This window comes from Acinonyx jubatus, chromosome C1 (genome assembly GCF_027475565.1).
Source record: "Acinonyx jubatus isolate Ajub_Pintada_27869175 chromosome C1, VMU_Ajub_asm_v1.0, whole genome shotgun sequence".
Lineage (NCBI taxonomy): Eukaryota > Metazoa > Chordata > Mammalia > Carnivora > Felidae > Acinonyx > Acinonyx jubatus.
In genome coordinates this window covers 8,981,357-9,002,626 of record NC_069381.1, presented here as the reverse complement: position 1 = coordinate 9,002,626, position 21,270 = coordinate 8,981,357, and the positions used below count along the sequence as shown (strand labels likewise).

General features: G+C 43.0%; 1 protein-coding gene across 10 annotated transcripts in view; it reads right to left on the bottom strand.

Moving 5' to 3' along the window:
• Positions 1–21,270, bottom strand: part of VPS13D (vacuolar protein sorting 13 homolog D) — a 256,101-nt gene that overhangs the window by 158,443 nt on the left and 76,388 nt on the right. For 8 of the 10 annotated variants that reach the window (XM_027060372.2, XM_027060377.2, XM_027060374.2 and 5 more), the window contains 10 exons: positions 18,448–18,716; positions 16,914–17,047; positions 14,067–14,222; positions 12,067–12,277; positions 11,467–11,541; positions 8,855–9,061; positions 7,553–7,642; positions 5,259–5,399; positions 2,797–2,919; positions 355–429 (listed from right to left, as the gene is read on the bottom strand). In XM_027060372.2, the coding sequence (XP_026916173.2) occupies positions 355–429; positions 2,797–2,919; positions 5,259–5,399; positions 7,553–7,642; positions 8,855–9,061; positions 11,467–11,541; positions 12,067–12,277; positions 14,067–14,222; positions 16,914–17,047; positions 18,448–18,716 (1,481 nt within the window). The remainder of the gene's footprint in view (positions 1–354; positions 430–2,796; positions 2,920–5,258; positions 5,400–7,552; positions 7,643–8,854; positions 9,062–11,466; positions 11,542–12,066; positions 12,278–14,066; positions 14,223–16,913; positions 17,048–18,447; positions 18,717–21,270) is intronic. The other 2 variants (XM_027060375.2, XM_027060376.2) reach the window with 1 other exon arrangement.

The following is a 21,270-nucleotide window of genomic DNA, read 5'->3' as shown; positions in this document are numbered from 1 at the left end:
TGTTTGCTGGGTATTCTATAAACAAAGCGCTGCCTGATGGAGGACGGCTTTCCTCCATTTACTTGCTTTTCGAAGTAAGAAATCACCTCTGGCGCTGGGTATTTCCGCACCAGCGCAGCGGACACCGCGGAGCTGAGGGCTGGGGCAGATGGACAACGCAGCGCTAAGAGTCAGCACCGCACCTGCTTCTGATAGGTCACCGTACTCATCAGTGGGAAGCGCTCTTCCCTGCTACTAAAGCACAACATTCCCAACTGGGGATATCCCACTCGGCTCCCATTCACAGGAAATTGATGTACAAGGCAGTTCTTCAAACAGGAAAAGAAAGCAAGCCCTCGCTTGGCTATACTGTACCTCTAGCATAGATCTGGTGCTCTAGGTTAGTCAGACTGGCTGTACTCCTAGTTCTAAGGTAGACAAGGGGGAGGCCTGGTAGACAGGAGAGACAAAGTTAGAGGGTAAGAATAAATACAGTGAATAAGAAGACTCACCTCCAAAACGTTAGCACAGAGAGAGCATGTGACAAAAATCGCAAGCATCATGCAGTTACAGGATCATTCCCTTCAGTGACCGCTAACAGCTAAAAGAGCACTTGACAAAGTGAGCACGACATTTTTATGCTGGCTTTTACTGTGGACGATGTGTCACAGGAGCACGCCCCTCTTTTTTCTCAACTGGGGAAAGAAAACGTAGTCCACATTCTCTTTAAACAGAATGAAAAGCCTTTTGAGGATTTTTCACTTAAAGCGTGCATGCTCTTACACGGCATGGAAAAGTCCCCGAGACCAGTCAGGACAGACTTGGGTGCTCCAGTCCACTTTGCAAAGGCAGTAGCAGCAGGAGGCTAATCCCCCACGGGTCTCAAAATTTCAAGGGAAAGAGTCCCTCTGTGTTCCGAGTTTAAAGAGTCTCTGCCAAGGAGCTATCTCGTGATATTACTTACATTAGAAATTAAGCACGGGAGCTTTTAGAATACTCACATTTGATATTTCCATAAAGTGTCCTTTGAATACAAAACTCATAAACTCATGCCACCCACGTCTACCTGCAGGAATCTCAGCCCTTACTGAACAAAGCCAACAATGATGTCAAAAATGAGGCCACTATTTTCTTTCCCCTGCTAAAGAGACAGTGAGAAACCAGCAGCTCCGTTAGGTGGAATTTCATATTAAGAATCTCTCTTTCAAGGGCTTGTTTTGAAGCCCGCCCAAAGAAAATGCACAAATTTGGGGGGACTGTGACTAAATGTTCGTGAGCAGGACCTGAGAGATGCGATCGGTTCAAGAAGGTTCAAGTCTACTGACTTTCAAAACAAACGCCCCATATTAATTGAGTAGACCTGCTGAAGGAATACAATCCCATCCGCCATAGGTGGTGCTACCCAGGAACCTCCAATAGGAAAGAGGTTTGGAAATGTAGGTATATTTTCTTATGTCTAAATAAAAAGATATGCCTTTGTAAGCCTAAGTAACCATAAAGATCTGTAAGTAAATAAAAATCCAGCTTTAATTTAGCACCGGCATTTAACACAGATAAGGCAGCTTATTAACTATAAAAAAAGAGGAGAAAGTGTTTTTTAAAAAGGTGGGAGGGTGGGGACAATAGGAAGTCCTTCATCAGAATCCTGAAGATCAGGTCTTCCCTGTGTTTACACGGGGTCGGGATTCAAGATCCCCTTGTATGAGTAACAACTTCAGAAACACTCTCTAGGACATACTACCTATTACAAAGATTACTTAGAGTCTTCTGGGGAGACTGTTACATTCTTTGGACATGCAAATTGGGAAGGTTCGAGGAGGAGCCAGAATTGAGGCTGAGGCTATCTGAAAAGCCCTGGCTCCTAAGCAATGACCTTGAGACTCAGAAGCAACAGCCTGGGAATACAGAGAGCAAGCATGGCTAACATTTCCCTGTCCCTCCTTCTAGAAGTACAAGGGAGACAGAAAATCCACTTATACACCCTGAGGAGAGACGAACCAGTTCAAATACTTCATAAACTAAGAAAATCCATCTTCCCGTGACATGTTTGCAGACCAGATGGAATATTTAAGCATTCATGAGCTATGTGAAGCCCAGCCAGGACTCCCCAAAGAAACCACACTGAAAGAGTTGGGGCTGAGTTGAATTTGGAGGACAATGGCTTGTGGAACAACTAAGGACCACGCGGTTGGCCGTCACAATCTCCCCAGCTCTAAGGAAATCAGAGCTTCATGGTGAGGCATTAAATTTAAGGAAAGAAAATATCGTTAACAGAGAACAAACGGACTCCTCTCTTCAAAAGGCTGGGTATTCAATTCTTTTCTTCCTTATGAACAATACAGAGCCCTCCTTTTAACAATTTCTTCCATATGGGATCCTGCCTGCCCTCCCTTCAAGAATATGCCCAAACTCTGTACCTCTAGATTCACAAAACTATAAAGTTAGTTTTTAAAATCCAGTCCAAAAGTCCCAATCAACTGGAAAGTTTTGCCAAGTGAAACACACTCACTAACGGCTGACCTTGATGCATTTTCAGGCACGCCAGCTCATATGCAATGTTACCAGAATTTAGAAAATTGTGTATCACAGACCTTTGCTTTCCCACAAAGGTGGAGGAATTAAAGCCCATATCAGAAGTTCAATATGTTGTGCCAGAAAAATGTCTCCTGCAGAGATTAAAACAGAACTAAAGAAGACAGTCAGAATTTCCTGTAGGTTTTTCCATAGAAAATGACAATTCTATTTGGATTTCTCAATAAAACATGGCTGCATTGGTCAACAGTGATTTATTCAGACACAGGAAGAGAAATATCTTACTTTGTCCAAAGCATGGAGGGTCCACTGAAGAGCCCATCCAGTCTTCTGATGTGGTTGAGTCTATTTCCTTGTCCTGTTTACAGTAATCTGCCATCCACGATTCCTTGGTACTTACATACTGGTCTAGAAAGAATTCCCCAAAGATATTAAGTACGGAAATAGAAAAGATCGAGGCTTCAAGTCAAATAATTTCTATTCAGTAAAGCAAGCTTTTGTTGAGCATCCTACTGCATGCTAGGCACTAGGCTAGGTTTTCAGAAAGTCTGTCCCCTGGAGAACATGCTGCACTGGAAGAAATCAATGTTAACCAAACAACCATCACCACAAAGCCGCAATGTGGAAGGAGCTAAAACGAAGTCATAAATAAAATTCTATGGGAGCACGGAACAGGGAAGGCTCATTCTGCTTTGGCAAAAGTGGGACAGTACACGCCAAGGTCCATGGGAATCTTCAGAGGTGTGGGGACCTTTGCGCTGGGTCTTGAAGAATGAGCAGAGGTTAGAGTCTACCAGTGGGATTAGGGGTGCAGGAACGTGCCAGGCCAAGAGAAGTCCAAATGCAAAGATTTTAAGACACGAAAGTACACAGCCCTTTTAGGGAACACTGGTAACTTTGGTGTGACTGTGGCACACCAAACATATTGGCGAAGGGAGATAGCAAAGAAGGCTAGAAAAGGGAATTAGTTTGGAAGAGCGTGGTATGTCATGCTAAGGGATGGGGTTTCGAGACATAAAAAACCAGTGAGGAGGCTGCTCAAAACCACCAAACTCGGGAGGCTGAAATCCAGCTGACAATTCTCCAGGAGAAATGTCTTACTGTTTTTAGAGAAATGTGACAGGAAGGGCAGGTTGACAAAATAATTACGATGCACCACCCCTGGATAAAGACCTTTTCTACTAACTAAGGTATGATACTTTTTAGAACAAGAGTTATTGGTTTCTGGCTTTCTGGTTTTCAGTTCCAATAGTTGGCTATATAGAAGATTTATTTTAACACTAAGAAGTCACAGTAATATTTCTGGGTTTCAGCATGGTATTAGGAACAAGGAATCGGAGGTTTAAAAAAAAAAAAAAAAGCTTTACCACAGACAAGAATGCCTTTTGGAAGACATTTTTAAAATTTTATTTGTTTTTTATTTATTTAAGAGAGAGAGAGAGAGAGAGAGAGAGAGAGAGAGAGAGAGTGTGTGTGTGTGTGTGAGCAGGGGAGGGGCAGAGAGAGGGAGAAAGAGAGAATCTCAAGCAGGCTCTGCACTGTCAGCACAGCACCCATTGCGGGGCTTAAACCCACAGACTGTGGGACCATGACCTGAACCAAACCAAGAGTCAGACATGTAGCCAACTGAGCCACCCAAGCACCCTTTGAAGACATTTTTAAGTAGACAATGGCTCATCAGAAATATCAATAAAATTCTTTTGTTCGAGGTAAGCTCTTGTTTATCGTAGCTTTCCAAAACACTACCCTAAACTTCACCTAAACTTCCAGGTGAACATATTATATAAGAAATAACATCAGATCAAAATAATACAGTATCATGAGATCAATTATCCAGACAAATTTAATGAATGAAATCTGATCATATAAAACAGTGGTTTTAAAATTTTTCGATCAATAAACTTAGGGTCTCATTTCACCATACATTCTCTTCATCTTCTTCTGACATAGAATGAGCCAATGGATATCCTATGAGCCTCGATCACACACGCTGAAGAAAGTTTGCAGATTTGCAGTCGTATGTGTTATCACTCAAATAACCACAGTATTACCCAAAAGTCAGATCATGTAGATAATAATTCAAACAGTTTGAGAGTTTTCATAGCAAAGACAGGCAACACCTGATTGTTTGATAATGTAACTCTTTTCTTACGATGATATAAATATAGGCATAGAGTGTTTCCAACTCACTACATCAAATCCAGGAATGTACATGTCGGTGTTTTCCAAGAAACTTTCAGAACACACACCGTTAGCTTGGCAATCCTTCAACCCAGTGATTTTCAGAGTTAGGTCAACATGATAACTTGATGGGAAACAGTACAGGCAATTTATCCTACTATAAACACAAGGTCAAAATTACACCTTTTAAAAATTATTGTGTGTGTGAGTACCCGGAAAGAAATGTATCTAAACTCACTTCTAGGACATTAAAAAACAAAAACAAAAACAAAAACCCATGACCAAGCATGGTGGGGGAGAGAGTTTTTATCACGGACATTTATGTTGCCCAAATGGTCTAAGTTCTTGCTTGGTCACTGACGGCATTAATACAGGATGCCAACTCTAGAGCAATGGGTTGAAAAGAGTCGTGAGGCTAGGTTAGGGTTTATCAGGAAAGCAGCCCTGCTGAGTAAGTGATGTCTGGTGTGGGCCTGAGTATTTGCTAAACCAGGATTAACAGTCTTCTAGACGAGGGACTTATGTACAGAAAGGCACCAATCTTCTAGAGACAACTTTCCACTCACCAATGAGTACAGAGGTGATGTTGATATCCAAACGGGGTTTGGCCTTGGCTTCTAGCTTCAGTCGAGGAGGATGGAGACGACTAGCTGCCTGTTGTTGCCAGGATACAGAGCATGGCCATGGCTCAATAAATGGCTCCCAGCCTAAAAGAACACAGGAAATAAGACATCTGTTAAGCAGATATCAAGAGTTTATAGGGGAACACTGTTCACAAATGCTCAGCAAGGACAAACTATAGCTTAATAGCTTTCTATTTCCAATGTGATTTCACAGCGAAAGCACCATCTTGAACTATAGGTCACCCTACAGATGCCTGTGCAGGCTAGAGGACATCACTACACAGACAGATACATGCCCTACATGGTCTTCCAGAGCGGGGAGGAAGGAGGGCATAGAGTGCATGTGCCTTCTCTATGAAAGAGCAGGCAGGACCTGCTTTTGATCCACTCAAAATGGAAAAAGGAGTCTCTGACACAGGATGGAAAAGTACTAACAGCAGCTGAAGTAACTACTAAATTTGATTCTCCTGCTTACGTTGAGAATCCACTTAGTTGAGGGGCGCCTGGGGGGCTCAGTCAGTTGGGCATCCGACTTCAGCTCAGGTCATGATCTCATGGGTTGTGGGTTCGAGCCCCATGTCGGGCTCTGTGCTGACAGCTCAGAGCCTGGAGCCTGCTTCGGATCTATGTCTCCCTCTCTCTCTGCCCCTCCCCGACTCATTCTCGCTCACTCTCTCTTGCTCTCTCAAAAATAAACATTAAAAGAAAAAAAAAAAAAAAGAATCCACTGGTTGAATAAATAGGTAGAACATAATTAGAAATTCATTGTCTTTCAAATTTCTAATTTTAAATCATATGTGCCAAAGGTATATAAACGACACATATATATGGTTTAAAGAATAAAATTACTACAAAGTCCTGTACCCACTATTCAGCTTAAGAAACAGAAAATCAGAAGTTCCTTGGAAGCCCCCGAGTGCCACTCTCCCATGTCAGCCCCCTTGCCACCAACCCTCTCCCACCCAATTCCAAGTAAACATTAGTTTGGGTTTTTAATCACATGCTTGCTCTTATTGTTTTACCACACACGCATGCATTTCTTCAGAACATACTGGTTAATCGGTCCTACTAGAGATCTTTACATAAATGGAATCTGATGTGTTCTTCTGCAAGTTTCTATTTTTGCCCAACAACCTGCCTCTGAGATTCACTCATATTGCTGCCAGGTAGCTGTGGCACATTTATTTTCCCGACTGAATTGTAATCCGCTTATGAATATACCACAGTCTACATATTCATTCTACTTCTGAGAAACACCCCCTTGAGGAGGAGGAACAACACTACAACCAGTCTTCTATCTGTTTCCGAGCACACATGAGCAAGAGATCCTTCCAGGGTACAGACCTAGAAGAAGTATGTTGCTGGGTTGGTGAGCATGCTTATACTCAACCTTACTACTTGTCAATTTTTTCCAAAGTGGTTGCCCCAATTTACAATTTGAATGGCAAGAAATTAGAGCTCTGCGGCTCATAGTCTCACACTTCATTCTTGCCAGTCTGATAGGTGAGAAAAATGATACCTCCCTGGGTTTTAAAGACTCAAGTTTTCGGGCGCCTGGGTGGCTCAGTAGGTTAAGAGTCCGACTTCGGCTCGGGTCATGATCTAACGGTTCGTGGGTTCGAGCCCCGCGTCTGGCTTTGTGCTGATGGCTCAGAGCCTGGAGCCTACTTTGGATTCAGTGTCTCCCTCTCTCTGCCCCTTCCCTGTGTTCGCATCCACACTCTCTCTCTGATGTAAATAAACATTTAAAAAAATTTTTAATAAAGCAAAAAAACAAAAGGCTTACGGGCAGAAATCTCCCTAACAGGAGCACCTGGCTGGCTCAGTGGGAAGAACATGCAACTCATCTTAGGGTAGTGAATTTAAGCTTCACATTGGGTACGGAAATTACTTAAATAAATAAAAAAAGAGGGGGGAGGAGAAATTTAGCTACTATCAGGGCCAAATGATCCTTTGCTACTAAGCAATTTCATATTCCAGAATGAGCCAAACTCCTGAATCAAAAACAATGAACTTCATATGAAACCTTGGGTTTAAATAGCTCAGTTGCAACATATCAGATATGTTAGGAAAATGAAAAGTCTCCATCTTTTGTGCTCATGCAGTCACTTGTGTTTCATCTTTCCCTGCCCAGCCCCACCCCCTTTCCCTCACATGAAATTTATGTAGAAATTGGCCCAGGCAAATATTGAAGTGTGTTTTTTAAGTCCCATGATAATATACGCTTGTATACTGACCTGACAGAGCACGGTTATAATAATCTCCAGAAAGGGTGAAGTGGGCGTACCCTTCAGGGCTAGTCCTTACATGCTGCAGAAAACTCAGGCCTGCAACGAAAGCAAATTTTACTACAGCGCTGGGGTGAGAACAACCAAAACTTTCTTTCACAGATTAAATCACAGTGAAGAGATGTCAGTCATAGCTGATACTGATGAAATCATAGGAAAGCACACCAAATTTTGAGATTTTGTTCATCTTGGGTTTTTGGCATGAATTCTGACTTTAAAAAAAAAAAAAAAACCACTGTGTTAAAATTTTATTCGTCATAGCTCCTGAGTTTCCTGGCATGCCTTTAAGTGTCGTGCCTCGGGCAAATGCCACCTTTGTCTCCCTCTGGCCCCAGCCTTGGCACGCAGGTGTATCTGTGTTATTTCAAGTCTGCAGGAACATAAAAAACATACTTCTCCCTGAATATCTGAGAATCAGAAGGCAGGCTGATGAGAGCAGTTATGTCCTGATGAGTATTAGCTCAAAATTTTAAGATTACCACAGAAAAATAAGGAGTAATTATTCCCTGCAGAAAAGACAGTCAAAAATTCCAGCTGTTACTTTCAATCAAGTGGCCCTGGTGGTGCCTTGAAGCACAGGGAAAAGGAAGCCTCTCCAGTGTGTCAAAGGTTGAGCTCAATACCCAGGATGGAATTTTCCTTGAAGGGAAAAGAGGCTAGCAAGATCAAAACAATGGAATATTAAAAGTAAACACAGCGGTGAGATTTTCAGGTACTCTCCTCAGAAGCCCCATCTACCACCACCTGCAATGACACAATTTGGGATAGGGTCCTCGTACCCTGGTCACTTGCTAGTGAAAGACAGCTCTCAGGGCCCCATGGAGGACACTGAGAGAAGCATTCTCGTAAGACTGTGTGTGTTTTATTTTCAAACGTATATAAGGTAGAGCATTAGCTTTTAAATGTCTTTAAGAACAGTACTCACTCCAGTCTTTAGGTATATAAAAAGATAAACAAAATGGAGACACCAACAATGATTTAGGTAGAGCTGTTAATATAACAGAAATTTCATCAATGACAATTTCTATTATTCCCAAACTAGAGGCTGAAGGCCACATATGGCAAATAAATACACATTTCTTTAAAATAGAAATAATGAAAAACATATGTAAAACTATTATCTAAATTTCACCCATACGACTAAGGGGGGGTGGGGGGAGGATGAATATCATTTAAAAAAGGGGGGGTGCAAACGGCTTGGCAATCACTGCAAATCTTCAAGATGAATCCGAAAATCAGGACAACACTCACGGGAAAAGGTGAGCTCAGCCAGAGGAACGTCACAGTCCATGCAGTCATCGATGAAACAGATGCACACACTCTCAGCTTTCACCTCCACCCCAGAGATCAGCTGGGCTGCCACAGGCCCCTGGCTCTCGTGGCTATCAGCAGCCAGGGAAAGAGACTTCAGAGGTTCAGCATTCTTAAACAACCAACTTGCTGCCTTTTTCAGTTGGCCTTCGAAAAAATGTAAAGGTGATCAGTTCAGCCAGTTCGCACAGCTACTCAAGCAACTCGCTGAGGAAACAGAGAAATAAAGTTCATAGGGACCTACTGGACAGCCCAAGGGAACCTTGTTCCCAGATGTACTCTTAGACTTAAAGGGGGGGGGAAAAACCTGGTGTGATGATAGCAATTCTATTTTTAAGTAAACAGAATGTACCCCCCTTGCACACCTTCCACTCAAGTTCACCACCTTTCAAGATCCGGTTCAAAATGCCTCCAGAAGCCATCCCTCCTCTATTATGACATCCGTTGAAGGAGAGGAAAGGAAAAGACAGGATCCAAATTCTAGACGTCACTTAGTAGGGAAGTACGTAATCTTCACCATGTAGGGTTTTATTATATTATTATTATTATTACTATTACTATTATTATTTTAGTGAGCTCTATGCCCAATGGAGGGCTCCAACTCATGACCCTGATATCAAGAGTCACATGTTCTACAGACTGAGCCAGCCAGGCACCCCACTGTGTAGATTTGCATAGAATGATGTGCTACTATACTTCATCTTCGCAACCGATCACGATTCCTTGCGAACAGACAGCCATGAGAAGTGCATGTGTGTGACACACGACTGTTAGATAACAGCCCTCTGAACATAACCAGATTGCTAAAGCTAAAAAGAAAAGGAAAGGAAAGCCATGCGACCCCATATTTATAAATTAGCAGAGACCAGTGCACAGAACAGGGGTGAGTGGTGAAGGGCATATGCTCTAGAGGAAGATGGCCTGGCTTCGGATTCCAGCACCTACTAGATGCTGGACCTCGGACAAGTTCCTCGATCTCTGCCCACAGCACCCACAGACAGGGCTGCCATGAGGAGGAAACAAATGGGCACAAGTAAAGCTCTCCCAGGAGTAGAGCCCGGCGCGTACTGAAGGCTCTATTAACATTAGTCATTATTATCTTTTTCGCAACTGATGGAACGACACCTTAGCTGCTAAAGAAATAAAAATTAACAAAAATCTAAAAAGCTCTTAGAAATTGAAAAGAAATGTTTTATTATCAAAGAAAGAGAAAAAAATAGACAATGTAAACACTAAGAGGTATTAAGCTAACCGAACTAGCTAACTAGAGCTACCGTCATTTGTCACAGAAGGAAAAAGATAACAGTTAATGCAAACAATCGTGCGGTGAGAGCAGCGTTTTCACACGTAATTGGTCAGAGTGTCGCCAGGTACACAATGTTGCAGAAAAAGATCTGTCAATTTGAATAAAAAGCCCGAAAAATATATCTATAACCTTTGATCCAGGATTTATACTAGTAGGTCTCTCTACCAGGGAAATACTAAATAAAAGTAATAGACAAAAGTTCATACCAAAAACTATTTATTACAGAATTGTATACAATATTGAAAGAATGAAAAACAAAAAACAGTTAAATAAATTAAAATATATCATTTGATCAATGCCAAAAAATCAATGTTTATAAATAACTTTAATGACATGGGAAGATGCTGCTGATATTAAGTATATCGCAATAATATTATAACTCAATAAAACCGTGTTGTAAAGAGGGCTATAAAATTGTATTTGCAATACAATCTGCCAACATACCCGGTATTATATGTATATATACGTATGGGTACATGTAGTACGTGAAGAAACAGAAAAATGTACGTGTAAGTGTAGACTAGAAAAAACACAGCTTTTGCTGTATCTTCCTGTTTCAAGAGAAAGGACCACACACAGAGGGAGGTGGGAAGGAAATTATGTTGCAGTAGAAAGAACCCAGGCAGACTCAGCCCCTCAATAATAGGTGACCTGAAGCCAGTTAGTTAATCTATCTGAGCCAGGTTCCTTATTGGAAATGGGATAATAATGGCCACCTGCAAGGCTATAAAAATTCAACAAGAAAACACAGGACGAGGCACACGGGCAGGGCACTCGGCGGTCGTGACTATCAGCATTGCCAGTGCCTCCACCAGCAGCAACAGCAGCTGACAGCATTAGACCTCCTGCTGTGGGCCAGGCACTTCCCTTAAGTGCTCTGCATATAGCGCCTATTTGTATCAAACCTCCAAGGGAAGTGGTCTTACCCTCCTCTTACAGATAAGGAAGCACTGCTACCGAGAGGCTAAGTAACTTGCCCGAGTCGCTAACAGGTAACCAAAAAGCAGCAAAGTGAAAACCTGAAGCCAAGCATCAGTTCCAGGGCCCACGTTCTCATCCACTAAGAAATACTGCTGCTCATTATCACTTCCAGCCCAAGATCATGGTCAGCCCAAAGAAAATCATGGAGGGGTTTCAAAACACAGTCCAGCCCTCCAGGCCACCTCGTGGGAGCAGGAGAGGCAGGGAATGAGAAGCAAGCTTAGGATCCAGATGAACAGGTCATGGAAACCTGGGTGCAACTTACCTTGACAGACCAGAAGGGCTTTGCGGCAATCGTCCATGCTGAATCCCAGCTCCTGTAGTCTAGCCAGCTGTAACTCTAGGAAAAAGAGGGACATAATTTTTATAAATAAATTATGTATATAATATACTATAATATAGTATATAATTAATCCACTAACTGAAGAAGAAAGAAAAGAAATTCAGAAACGGGTGACGAAAACATTATATTTCTCTAGGCAAAAACGGGACCCTAACTGGAGCACCTTGAAATTTTTAAGAGTGTGTTCCCTGTATTGACTGTGTTTGTAAAAGCTTAAAACCGACATTTAGAATCATCCACATAGCTTTGGAGGAAAACTCAAGGTATAAAACTAAACCTTCGCATTATCTATAGAACTCTGGAAGAAATGGCAAAAGAGAAGCTGGTGTCGTCTAGCACAGCTGGTCTGGGGTGTTGTATTTGTTCTTAAATTTTTAAAAGTTAGAGGATCATACTTACAATTACACTTAATGACATGTAATTATCCTCTGAACAATTTAATTGTGCAAAAGGAAATCCTGAAAGTTAACGAGAAGGGTAGACATTAGGAAGACTGAGTGGGTTGTACGGCTCGACACCTACCCAAGACGGGATCTAGGGTATGTCTCGTCCCTTCTCTGACTTCCTCTCCGGCTCGAGGCGCTCCGGGAACGTGACTGCTAACGGAGCCGGCCTCCAAGGCCACTGCGTCGGGGCCGGCAGCATGGGCTTGCTCTGGGATGGATTTGGCGATGGCGAGAAACAGCTGGACATCGTTATAGGAGAGTCTGATATCCAGGGCCTGTAACTGAATCTAACAAAATTGAAAGGACGTAAGTTTTTAAAGTTGCCTTCGCTTTTACGTCCACACCTCTTACAGGCAGAGTTCTTAATTCAAGTTCTAGAAGTCCCACAGACACTACACTAATTTTCCATTTCAAAGACTGGGAAAATCTTGAAATTAAGCACCAAGAGCCATGAGGTAAGACATCTCTGCTGTGAGGTCAAATGCTCATAAAACTTCACTAAATAAAAACTATGAAGCTAGGAAAATTACTACAGCAATGATTTGCTTACAAGTATATTAATCATCAAAGCAGAGAATCAGAGAATGGCTGTGGGTGGGGGGACAGATTACCTGTAAGCAAAGTTCTGTTACTCCATTTTGCTTTGATCTACTTCATTTTTTAAAATTTCAACAACGAGCAGACCACTCAACAAAAATGATCTGCTTCTTCTTCCAAAGTAACTTTAAATGAGTCAAGTTCCACACTCATACCTCTCGAAATCCAGTCTGCCTCAGAGAATGGCAATATAGCTACCACTGGTAAAAGCAATACAGATGCCAGCACAATCGGGACATTGTGGTCTCACAGATCGTGAGATTGAACCCCGTGTCAGGTTCTGCACTGGCAGTGAGGAGCCTGCTTGGAACGCGCTCTCTCTCTCTGCCCTCCCCATTTCTCTCTCTGTCTCAAAATAAATACACATTAAACAACAACAACAGGATGCGCCTGCATGGCTCAGTTGGTTAAGTGTCCAACTCCTGATTTCAGCTCAGGTCACGATCTCACAGTTGGTGGGATGGAGCCTTGAGTCAGGTTCTGCGCCGACAGGGTGCAGGCTGAGCCTGCCTGAGATTCTCTGTCTGCCCATTTCCTCCTCATGCCTGCTCTCTCTCAAAATAAATAAATAAACATTAGGGGCTCCTGAGTGGCTCGGGCAGTTAAACATCCCGCTCCTGATTTCAGCTCTAGGCATGATCTCACAGTTTGTGAGACTGAGCCCTGTGTCAGGCTCTGTGCTGACAGCGTGGAGCCTGCTTGGGATTCTCTCTCTCTCCGTCTCTCTTTCTGCCCCACCCCTGCTTGTGTGCTCACTCTCTCTCTCTCTCTCTCTCTCTCAAAATAAACCAACATGAAAAAAATAAATAAATAAATAAACAAACATACATTTCAAAAAAAACACAAACTGGGATGACTGTTGGAATGTCTGGGGTGGCATTCTGTTTATTCGCTATTTCAAATTTTTCTTTAAAGATAAAAAAATCAACACCGCTTTTCTCTATCCTTCAATCTCCCATGGTTCAGGCGGATTAATTAATCGTTCCTCCTCTGTCAAAGAAATCACACACTAACTTCTCAAGCCTTCCTTGCCTGCCTTTAGCCTCCCTCTCTTCAGCTCGCATCCTCACATTCCCACGCACCTTTGTTCTAGGGAGATCTCTCTCCGTTTTGCGTTAGCTGCACCCCTTCCGCTTCCAACTCTGCTACTGGCCAACGTGGCATGGTCTCCTCCTCTGCCTGACATCCTGCCCCTCCGCTCAGACTCAGCCTGCCTTCGGTTCCACCCACAACCCAGATGCCTCCCTGTGTTGCGTTCTGCTTTCCATAAACTTTTATAAAACTTCAAGATTCTACCAATTGACAGCTCTTTTATTCTCCACGAGACTGAAAGATTTTCTAGGACAGAGACAATGTCTTATTTACTTTGTATTTGCTATAGTGAAAAAAAATGTGGAGTTCAGCACAGTAAGTAAGTTGTGCGGGCTCAGGAATGTGTTTGAGAGTGTATCGATGTGTAGACAGATTTTTTATCATTACCTCTAAGATCGGTGGGAAATCTTCACTATTGAATGCATCCATCAATCCTGAACTGTTCTGATAAGAAGAATTCCCCACGAGTTCCACCTGAATTTGAACCGGATCAACAATTGAAAGAGCTGTATCATGTTCATTCCCTAGTCGGCATGAAAACACCTAGAGAATGAAATGCAATACAGTAAGAATTAATGTCTGATTTAGAAGAGTCTAAGCATCAACAGAAAAAAAAGAAAACACTCTCTTAGTATCAATCAGCCCTGTGTTATCAAAAGACCCATAGCAACTGCTGAAATAAATACTGTTGAGAGTGAACCGGGGATTCTCACCCACTGCCAGGAGCACGTGAAACGGTTCACCCATATAAAAGGCAATTTACTGATACATGGCAAAAGACTTAAAAATCTCACACCCCTTGATCCAATAATTCTACTTCTTTCTAGGAACTAGCCTATGGAAATAATGCAAAATACATTAAAAAAAAATCACCGAACCATTATTTCATAGTTAATAAAAAAAAAAATTAAGAGCAACCTATATCATATCACATCTACTCAACGGAATATTTTGCGATCATTTAAAAGTAATAAAGGGGTGCTTGGGTGGCTCAGTAAGTTGAACTTCCGACTCTTAATTTCAGCTCAGGTCATGATCCCAGGGTCGTGCTTCAAGCCCTGTGTCGGGCTCTGTGCTGAGTGTGGTACCTGCTTGAGATCCTCTCTCTCTCCCTCTGCCTCTCTTTCCTACTCACATTCTCTCTCAAAAATAAAATTAAAATAATAATAAAAGGGACAATTAAAAAGACCATGGCGGTGGGGGGCAGGGGGAGGGCCTAGGTGACTCAGTCGGTTAAGTGTACAACTCTTGGTTTCGGCTTGGGTCATGATCTCACAGTTCATGAGTTTGAGCCCCATGTCAAGCTCTGTGCTGATGGTGCAGAGCCTGCTTGGGATTCTCTCTCTCTTGCTCTCTCAAAATAAATAAACTTTAAAAAAAAAAAAAAGACCATATGGAATGTAGGAAGATAGGATATGTGAACAAGCAGCCCAATCAAAATAATATTATGCCATGACTTTAAGGAAAGAAACACATCAAAATGTCCATAGAGATTCTGTACAGAGGGATAGGTAATTTTTCTCTCCCCTCCCCCAAATTTTAGGTGATATAATTGTTGTTTCACAATTGAAAATAAATACATTAATTATTAAAGCTGGTGGTGCATATATAAGGGCTCATTATATTAATCTGTTCACTTGTGTGTGTTGAAATGTTCTATAATAAAGTGTTTAACAATAAATATATTTATGGGGAGAGAGAAGGGAGAGACGACTCCCATTCTAGGACCAAATTATTTTTGTGCTTCAAGAACAGTACAGGAGAAAGCATTCGCGTTGGTCTCCCTTGCTTCTTCCCCTTTGTGGAGGGTGGGGGGCATTTTCTAGTGCTATTCTCCCCCAGTGATATACCAAAGGGGTCTTAAAATCCAGATCCAATTGTGCTGCTGCAGGAACAAAATTAAAAGGAATTTCCAGGAATCTCAAATATTTTGCCATATACTTCTTGTAAGACTTTGGAGCAAAAAAAGTTTCATTTTCCTCTTTTCTTCAGGGGCTCTGGCTACACAAAATGCAACTGTACCTGACAGTTCATTAATCAATCACCAACATTTTCCATTCAGAGCTGGTACTGGAATGGCTTGGAAAGCAGATGAACCACAATTTCATGATCAACTCACATCACTGGGAAGCTGGGAAGCACTAGACTATTGCAAACTAGCAACACATTTATACGGGGTGGGGGGGGGGACACAAGGAGGAGGGGGAGAGGGAGGGGGAGGGAGGGAGGGGGAGAGGGAGAGGGAGAGGGAGGAAACCTCAGTTTCCTTACATGAGAGAAACAAGTGATTGAGAAGTGAAATCTCTACCGGTTTTATTCAGCTACATCTGATGCAGGGGAAAAAAAGCACCATATGTTGCTGACGGTGAAAATAAGTTTTGTTCATTCAACTCTGAAACACCACTAGAAAGAACAGGGCATGAAAAGTTCAATCATAAAGGGAAAGGAAATGACGAGAAACCCAGACCAAATATTCCAATATTATAACAAGAGGAACGTCAGCTGAGATCAGTGAATTAAGAATACTTAATAGAAATAATAATGTGCCTCATTTCTCCTTCCGTCTCCACAACTCCCGGCTTTAAGACAAGCAGAACAGTTTATGCTGAATACTGCATCATGTAATTTTCAGGCTGCAAAGGCCACTCCAGTGCAAAGTATCTCCTTCGTGAGATTAAAGCAGAGCCTGAAGCAGCACTATTAGAGATTCACTCTGTGAGGTTATGTGTGACTCTTTAGAGAGTTCCTTTTACAGACTAGATGTTCCTAAAAGGATAATACATAAAATCCTTAACACCTTTTATAATGACCACAGAGCCCTAGGTCTTCAAAGACACAACGACTCGATGTGGGGAAGGGGACGTGAGGGCAATGAGGCCCACCTCCCCACCTTCACTCATTTGCCAAGGACTAGACCGCTAGAAGGAATGAACACAGCAGGGGCCTAACAGGGTCATGGGGATGAGCAGAGTCTCCCTTAACTTCCTGAGGAAGGGAGGACGTCAGAGAAAGAGGTCAAGTCCCTCAGCACACGTAGAGCCCGATGCTGGAGGACTGGATTCACACGTTAGAATAACCTGGTAGATTTGAGGACAAAACAAAGAAGAGGGCCAGAGTCCACCAATTCCACCAATCACTTCCCCTAATGAAAGCTGAGGAGCTACAATTCTCTTCCAGAGCCCTTTCTCTTAGGCCAAACCATTGAGTGTTTTGATCGACACGGAGACTTCTTACCTCGATGCCAAACAAACTCCCTGAAAAGGGGCGATCGACAAATCGGGGCTTATAGGTGAGCACTGTAGTGCCTTTGAGAATAATGGCATTGGTATCGAAGCAGGACACATCTTCAACAACCACAAACTCCGTGCCTGGAAAAGACAGCATTGTCAACCAAGCAGAAGCTGGGAAGCTGCGAAGCATTAGACTGTTGCAAACTAGCAACACATTTACACGGGGAGGGGGGAGGGGGACACGAGCCAGAAAGATTTGTTCCCAGGACATTTGTCGACCTTCTGCTTCACCACCATCCCGAACACAGTTTCTATATCTGGCCAGGCCCAGCTCAGCCAACAGAACACTGCACAAGCAGAAAAGACTGCGAGACAGTTTCTTCTCTCTTTAGAATATATTTTTAAGCTGAGTCTCCTGAGAGGCCAGATCAGATATTCAGAAGCCCAGGAAATCGGCCCTTCTCCAAACAGTGACCTGTTTTAAAATCCCAGGAAGGAGATTGACATGCTCATGTTGGTCAGCCAGTGTAAGGCATGACATCATCCACATAGCTGTTCGAGTTGTTTACAAAGAATACACACGAATTTAAGGTAGATTTTTCCAAAATTACTAAAAGCAGACAACTTTCTACTCATTTGTACATGGCAAATTTACTTTTTATTTTCATCAAAAACCATGTATAGATAGAACTTTTGAAACTCAATCCATCTACAATGCACTATGCCGGCCAGCTCCTTCCAAACCATTAAGCAGTAGCTGGGGTATGTCACCAACGCAAGGTAAATACATGCAGATATACTAGAAGAGTTTACCAGCTAACAAAAACCACAGTAAATCTGTTTGTAAGGGAACATGTTCTTTTTGTAAAGGAAATAACAATCCCCTCACTTATTTACCATTTAAACAGAGATTTTCACATACCAAATTTGCCTGAACTCAGGAAGGCACATCTGTTGGAGCACTAAAGATCAAACAGAAAATTGAAGCCAGATTTAACACTGGGGGGAAAGACCACTGCCCAGGTGGTGCTCCAGCTAGGCACGGGTGATGGGCAAGCAGAGGAGAAGGCCCAGAAACCCTGCAATCCTGAGGGAGAGCAAGTAGTTCACAGCAGAAGATGGAGGTCAACAACTACGACACCTGCTGGGCTGTAGGAAAATGTGTAAGTGCTGGGGCACCTGGGTGGCTCAGTAGGTGAAGCGTCCGGCTTCGGCTCAGGTCACAATCTCACGGGCCGTGAGTTCAAGCCCTGTCGGGCTCTGTGCTGACAGCCGGGAGCCTGGAGCTGCTTCGGATTCTGTCTCCCTCTCTACCTGCCCCTCCCCTACTTGCACACTCTCGCTCTCGCTCTCTCTCGTTTTCTCTCTCAAAAATAAATATTTAAAAACAAAAAAAAAGTGTTTAAAAAAAAAAAGAAAATGTGTTAAGTGCTCACGTCAAAATACGGAAACAACAGAAAAATCATCCTCTAAGACACATACCGAGCCTAACATTCAGACTAAGAATCAGTGAGTGACTCACACCTATATAGGCTCACCTGTTACATTGACCTTGACCTCAAGATGCCTTTCTGTGGACACAGGAAGGGAAGACCGCTTGGTAACTACTCCACTTTTCACAGTTTTGGGGACGACAGCAGATTCACTGCTAGAGTTACGGTGGCGGCGAGAAGGAGTAACATTAGTCTGTTTCTTAGTATCGCTGGGAGTGTGGAGAAAATCATGGACTAACAGCAGCCAGTCAAATATGAGAAACACGCGAAGGTTGTTGAGGACTACCGTAAAACAGGATGAGTCCTTCGTAGATCTGCAAGAAAACGACCCCAAAAATCAATCAGTCAGTCAATCAGTCAATCAATCAATCAATAAAATAGGAAAGGAGAAATGTATTTTACTAACTTACAAGTGTAGTACTCAGCTTGGGAAGGTGTTTTTCCAGCATTTTTTACATTGACCGTTCTGACTACAATAAACTCTGAACACCGGTTTAATAAAATATTCAGTGTGTGTTTTCGAAAGCTAATCATGTTTTTATGCCATAAGAAAGCAGGATGGTGTGATCCAGCAGTTCTCAATGAGGGGTGACTTTGTTCCCCAGGAGACTTTTGGCCACCAATGTCTAGAGACATCTGTCACTGTCACGACGCAGGGTGGGGGCGGGGGGGGGGGGGGAGGTGGTTTGCTATCGGCATCTAGTGGGCAGAGGCCAGGGCTGCTGCTAAACATCCCACAACAGGCAGGACGGCCCCACGACAAGGAAGTGCCCCAACCGAAAACGTCAATAGTGCCGAGGCTGAGAAATCCAGGTGGAGTAGAAAGAGCAGAGGCTTAAATCCAGTCACTTATCCTGGCTAAGTCGCCCACCTTCTCCGAGCCTGTTTCCTCACTTACAAAATGAGAAATATCAACGCCGTAAAAGATAAAGCACCAGGCACATAACCGGTGTTCAGTAAATGGCAGCTGCCTTCCCTACAGGCTATTTCAAGAAGATCACTAAGGCACTCTTTGATGTCTCAGATCACTTCTTTATGAACACCAAATTTACATACTAGGACTAATTGCCCAGCTGGAACTAAAAAGAGAGCCCCGATCTTTTAGCCTGAGGAGGAGAACAAGTAAGATGACATTTATATGTGGGTATAACCAACCCCATGCGCTCTGGAAGTGGAGTTCGGGGAGGGGACGGAGAAAAACTGGCTTTGTAGTCCCCATTACCCCAAGTTCTCTGTTTGAGCTGAAAACCCAAGGACGACCCCAGGCCTGGTCTCAAACCACAGTGTGGCCCTACCAGGATATTAGTAGGCAGAGATGGGTAAGACAGAAGGAAAGAGGGCTAGAGACACCTTTATATGGTTTTCTGGGTTGAACTTTGTTCCGTGAGCTCAAAAGTGAGTAGGGCTCTAGCTACTACATGTGCCTGGTTTCCTGCCTTTAAAGGGGGCTTCTACTCTGGAAAAGCAGATTCTGAGATGCTTTTAAGGCTGGCTTCTCTAGTCTCTGGTTTCTCCTAAACCTGGCTCACTGCCTCCAGAAACAGGGCACAGTGATGCATGGCTCCCTCATACAGACACAGCATTTTTCACAGAAACACTTCACTCTTTTGTAATAGAGAAAAAATGTTGCCCTCAGTAAAATTTTTCCATCCCATTTTGAACACAGATCGTCAGAGCTATGCACTAACTGGAAAGCCAAAGTATGTCTGATCCCTTTTCTGGAAAATATTTCAAGCCTTTAAACACTGTGAAGTGATTTATATTTGACACACAAAATCCCAACAGAAGAGCAATTCTTCTTGAGACACAGAAAGCGTTCAAAAGTTCCAATCCAGAGAACATGTTAACCCCCTCACTCACAATGGTATTTCTGTTCACAAGCTCCAAGGTAAGACTTTACTATGTGACCAAGAAATTATACACCTTCAGTATATAAACAGAGTAAGATTTCAAGGCTCCTTGTGTATTAAAAACATGACTGCTGAGACAAGGAGCTGACAGATTAGGCAGTCAGATCAATAATAATGGAGCAAATTCAAAAAGAAACTGTTTCTGCAGAAGAACCAAATATATGGAAACCTCCTGCTCAAATAAACCTCTTCAAACAAAAGAACCGCACATCACAGCCAGGTTAGCCTCTGAGACTGCAGGCAGCCAGCTGGATCAGTAGACACACACAGTGGCCGCACCCAGGGACTGTCAGAAGGGACACGGACGCTGAGATCAGAGGCACTGGTGTCAGTCCTGACCGCTTCACTCAGTCACTGTGTAACCTTGGAGAGGGTGCTCGATGCTCTCCTAACCTCTACTGCTTCATCTGTAAAATGGGGCAGGAGTCACCCGCTTCCCAGACTTGCCAGGAGAATTTAAGTAAAGGCAGGGAGAGTGCCTGGCTTACGGAAAGGCTCAGTAAGGGACGAGCACTCCTATTTCTAAGCATCCAAAAGATTCACGCAAAGGTTTGACTGTCTCCTTTGCTAGACTTTCTAGAGGTACATGGAGAGTGACCATGAACTCTCCCTAAAAGAAAGCTCAACCTGGGAACTCACTGCACATTGAAATGTCAGGCACATTCAAGCATATCAATATAAACATTGACAACGTGTGTGTGTGTGTGTGTGTGTGTGTGTGTGTGTGTGTGTGTGTTTCCCAGCATTTTACTTACTGGTTTCTATTTACAACATACCTGATAACATCAAGCACTAATAGAATAAAACTGACATTGCTTCCAAAGGTCTCCTTTTGGATTCTCATTGGATGATTTTTTTGTTTTTGTTTTTGAGAGAGAAAGAGACAGAGCGCGAGTGGGGCTGAGGCAGAGAGAGAGAGGGAGGGAGGGAGACATCGAATCCAAAGCAGGCTCCAGGC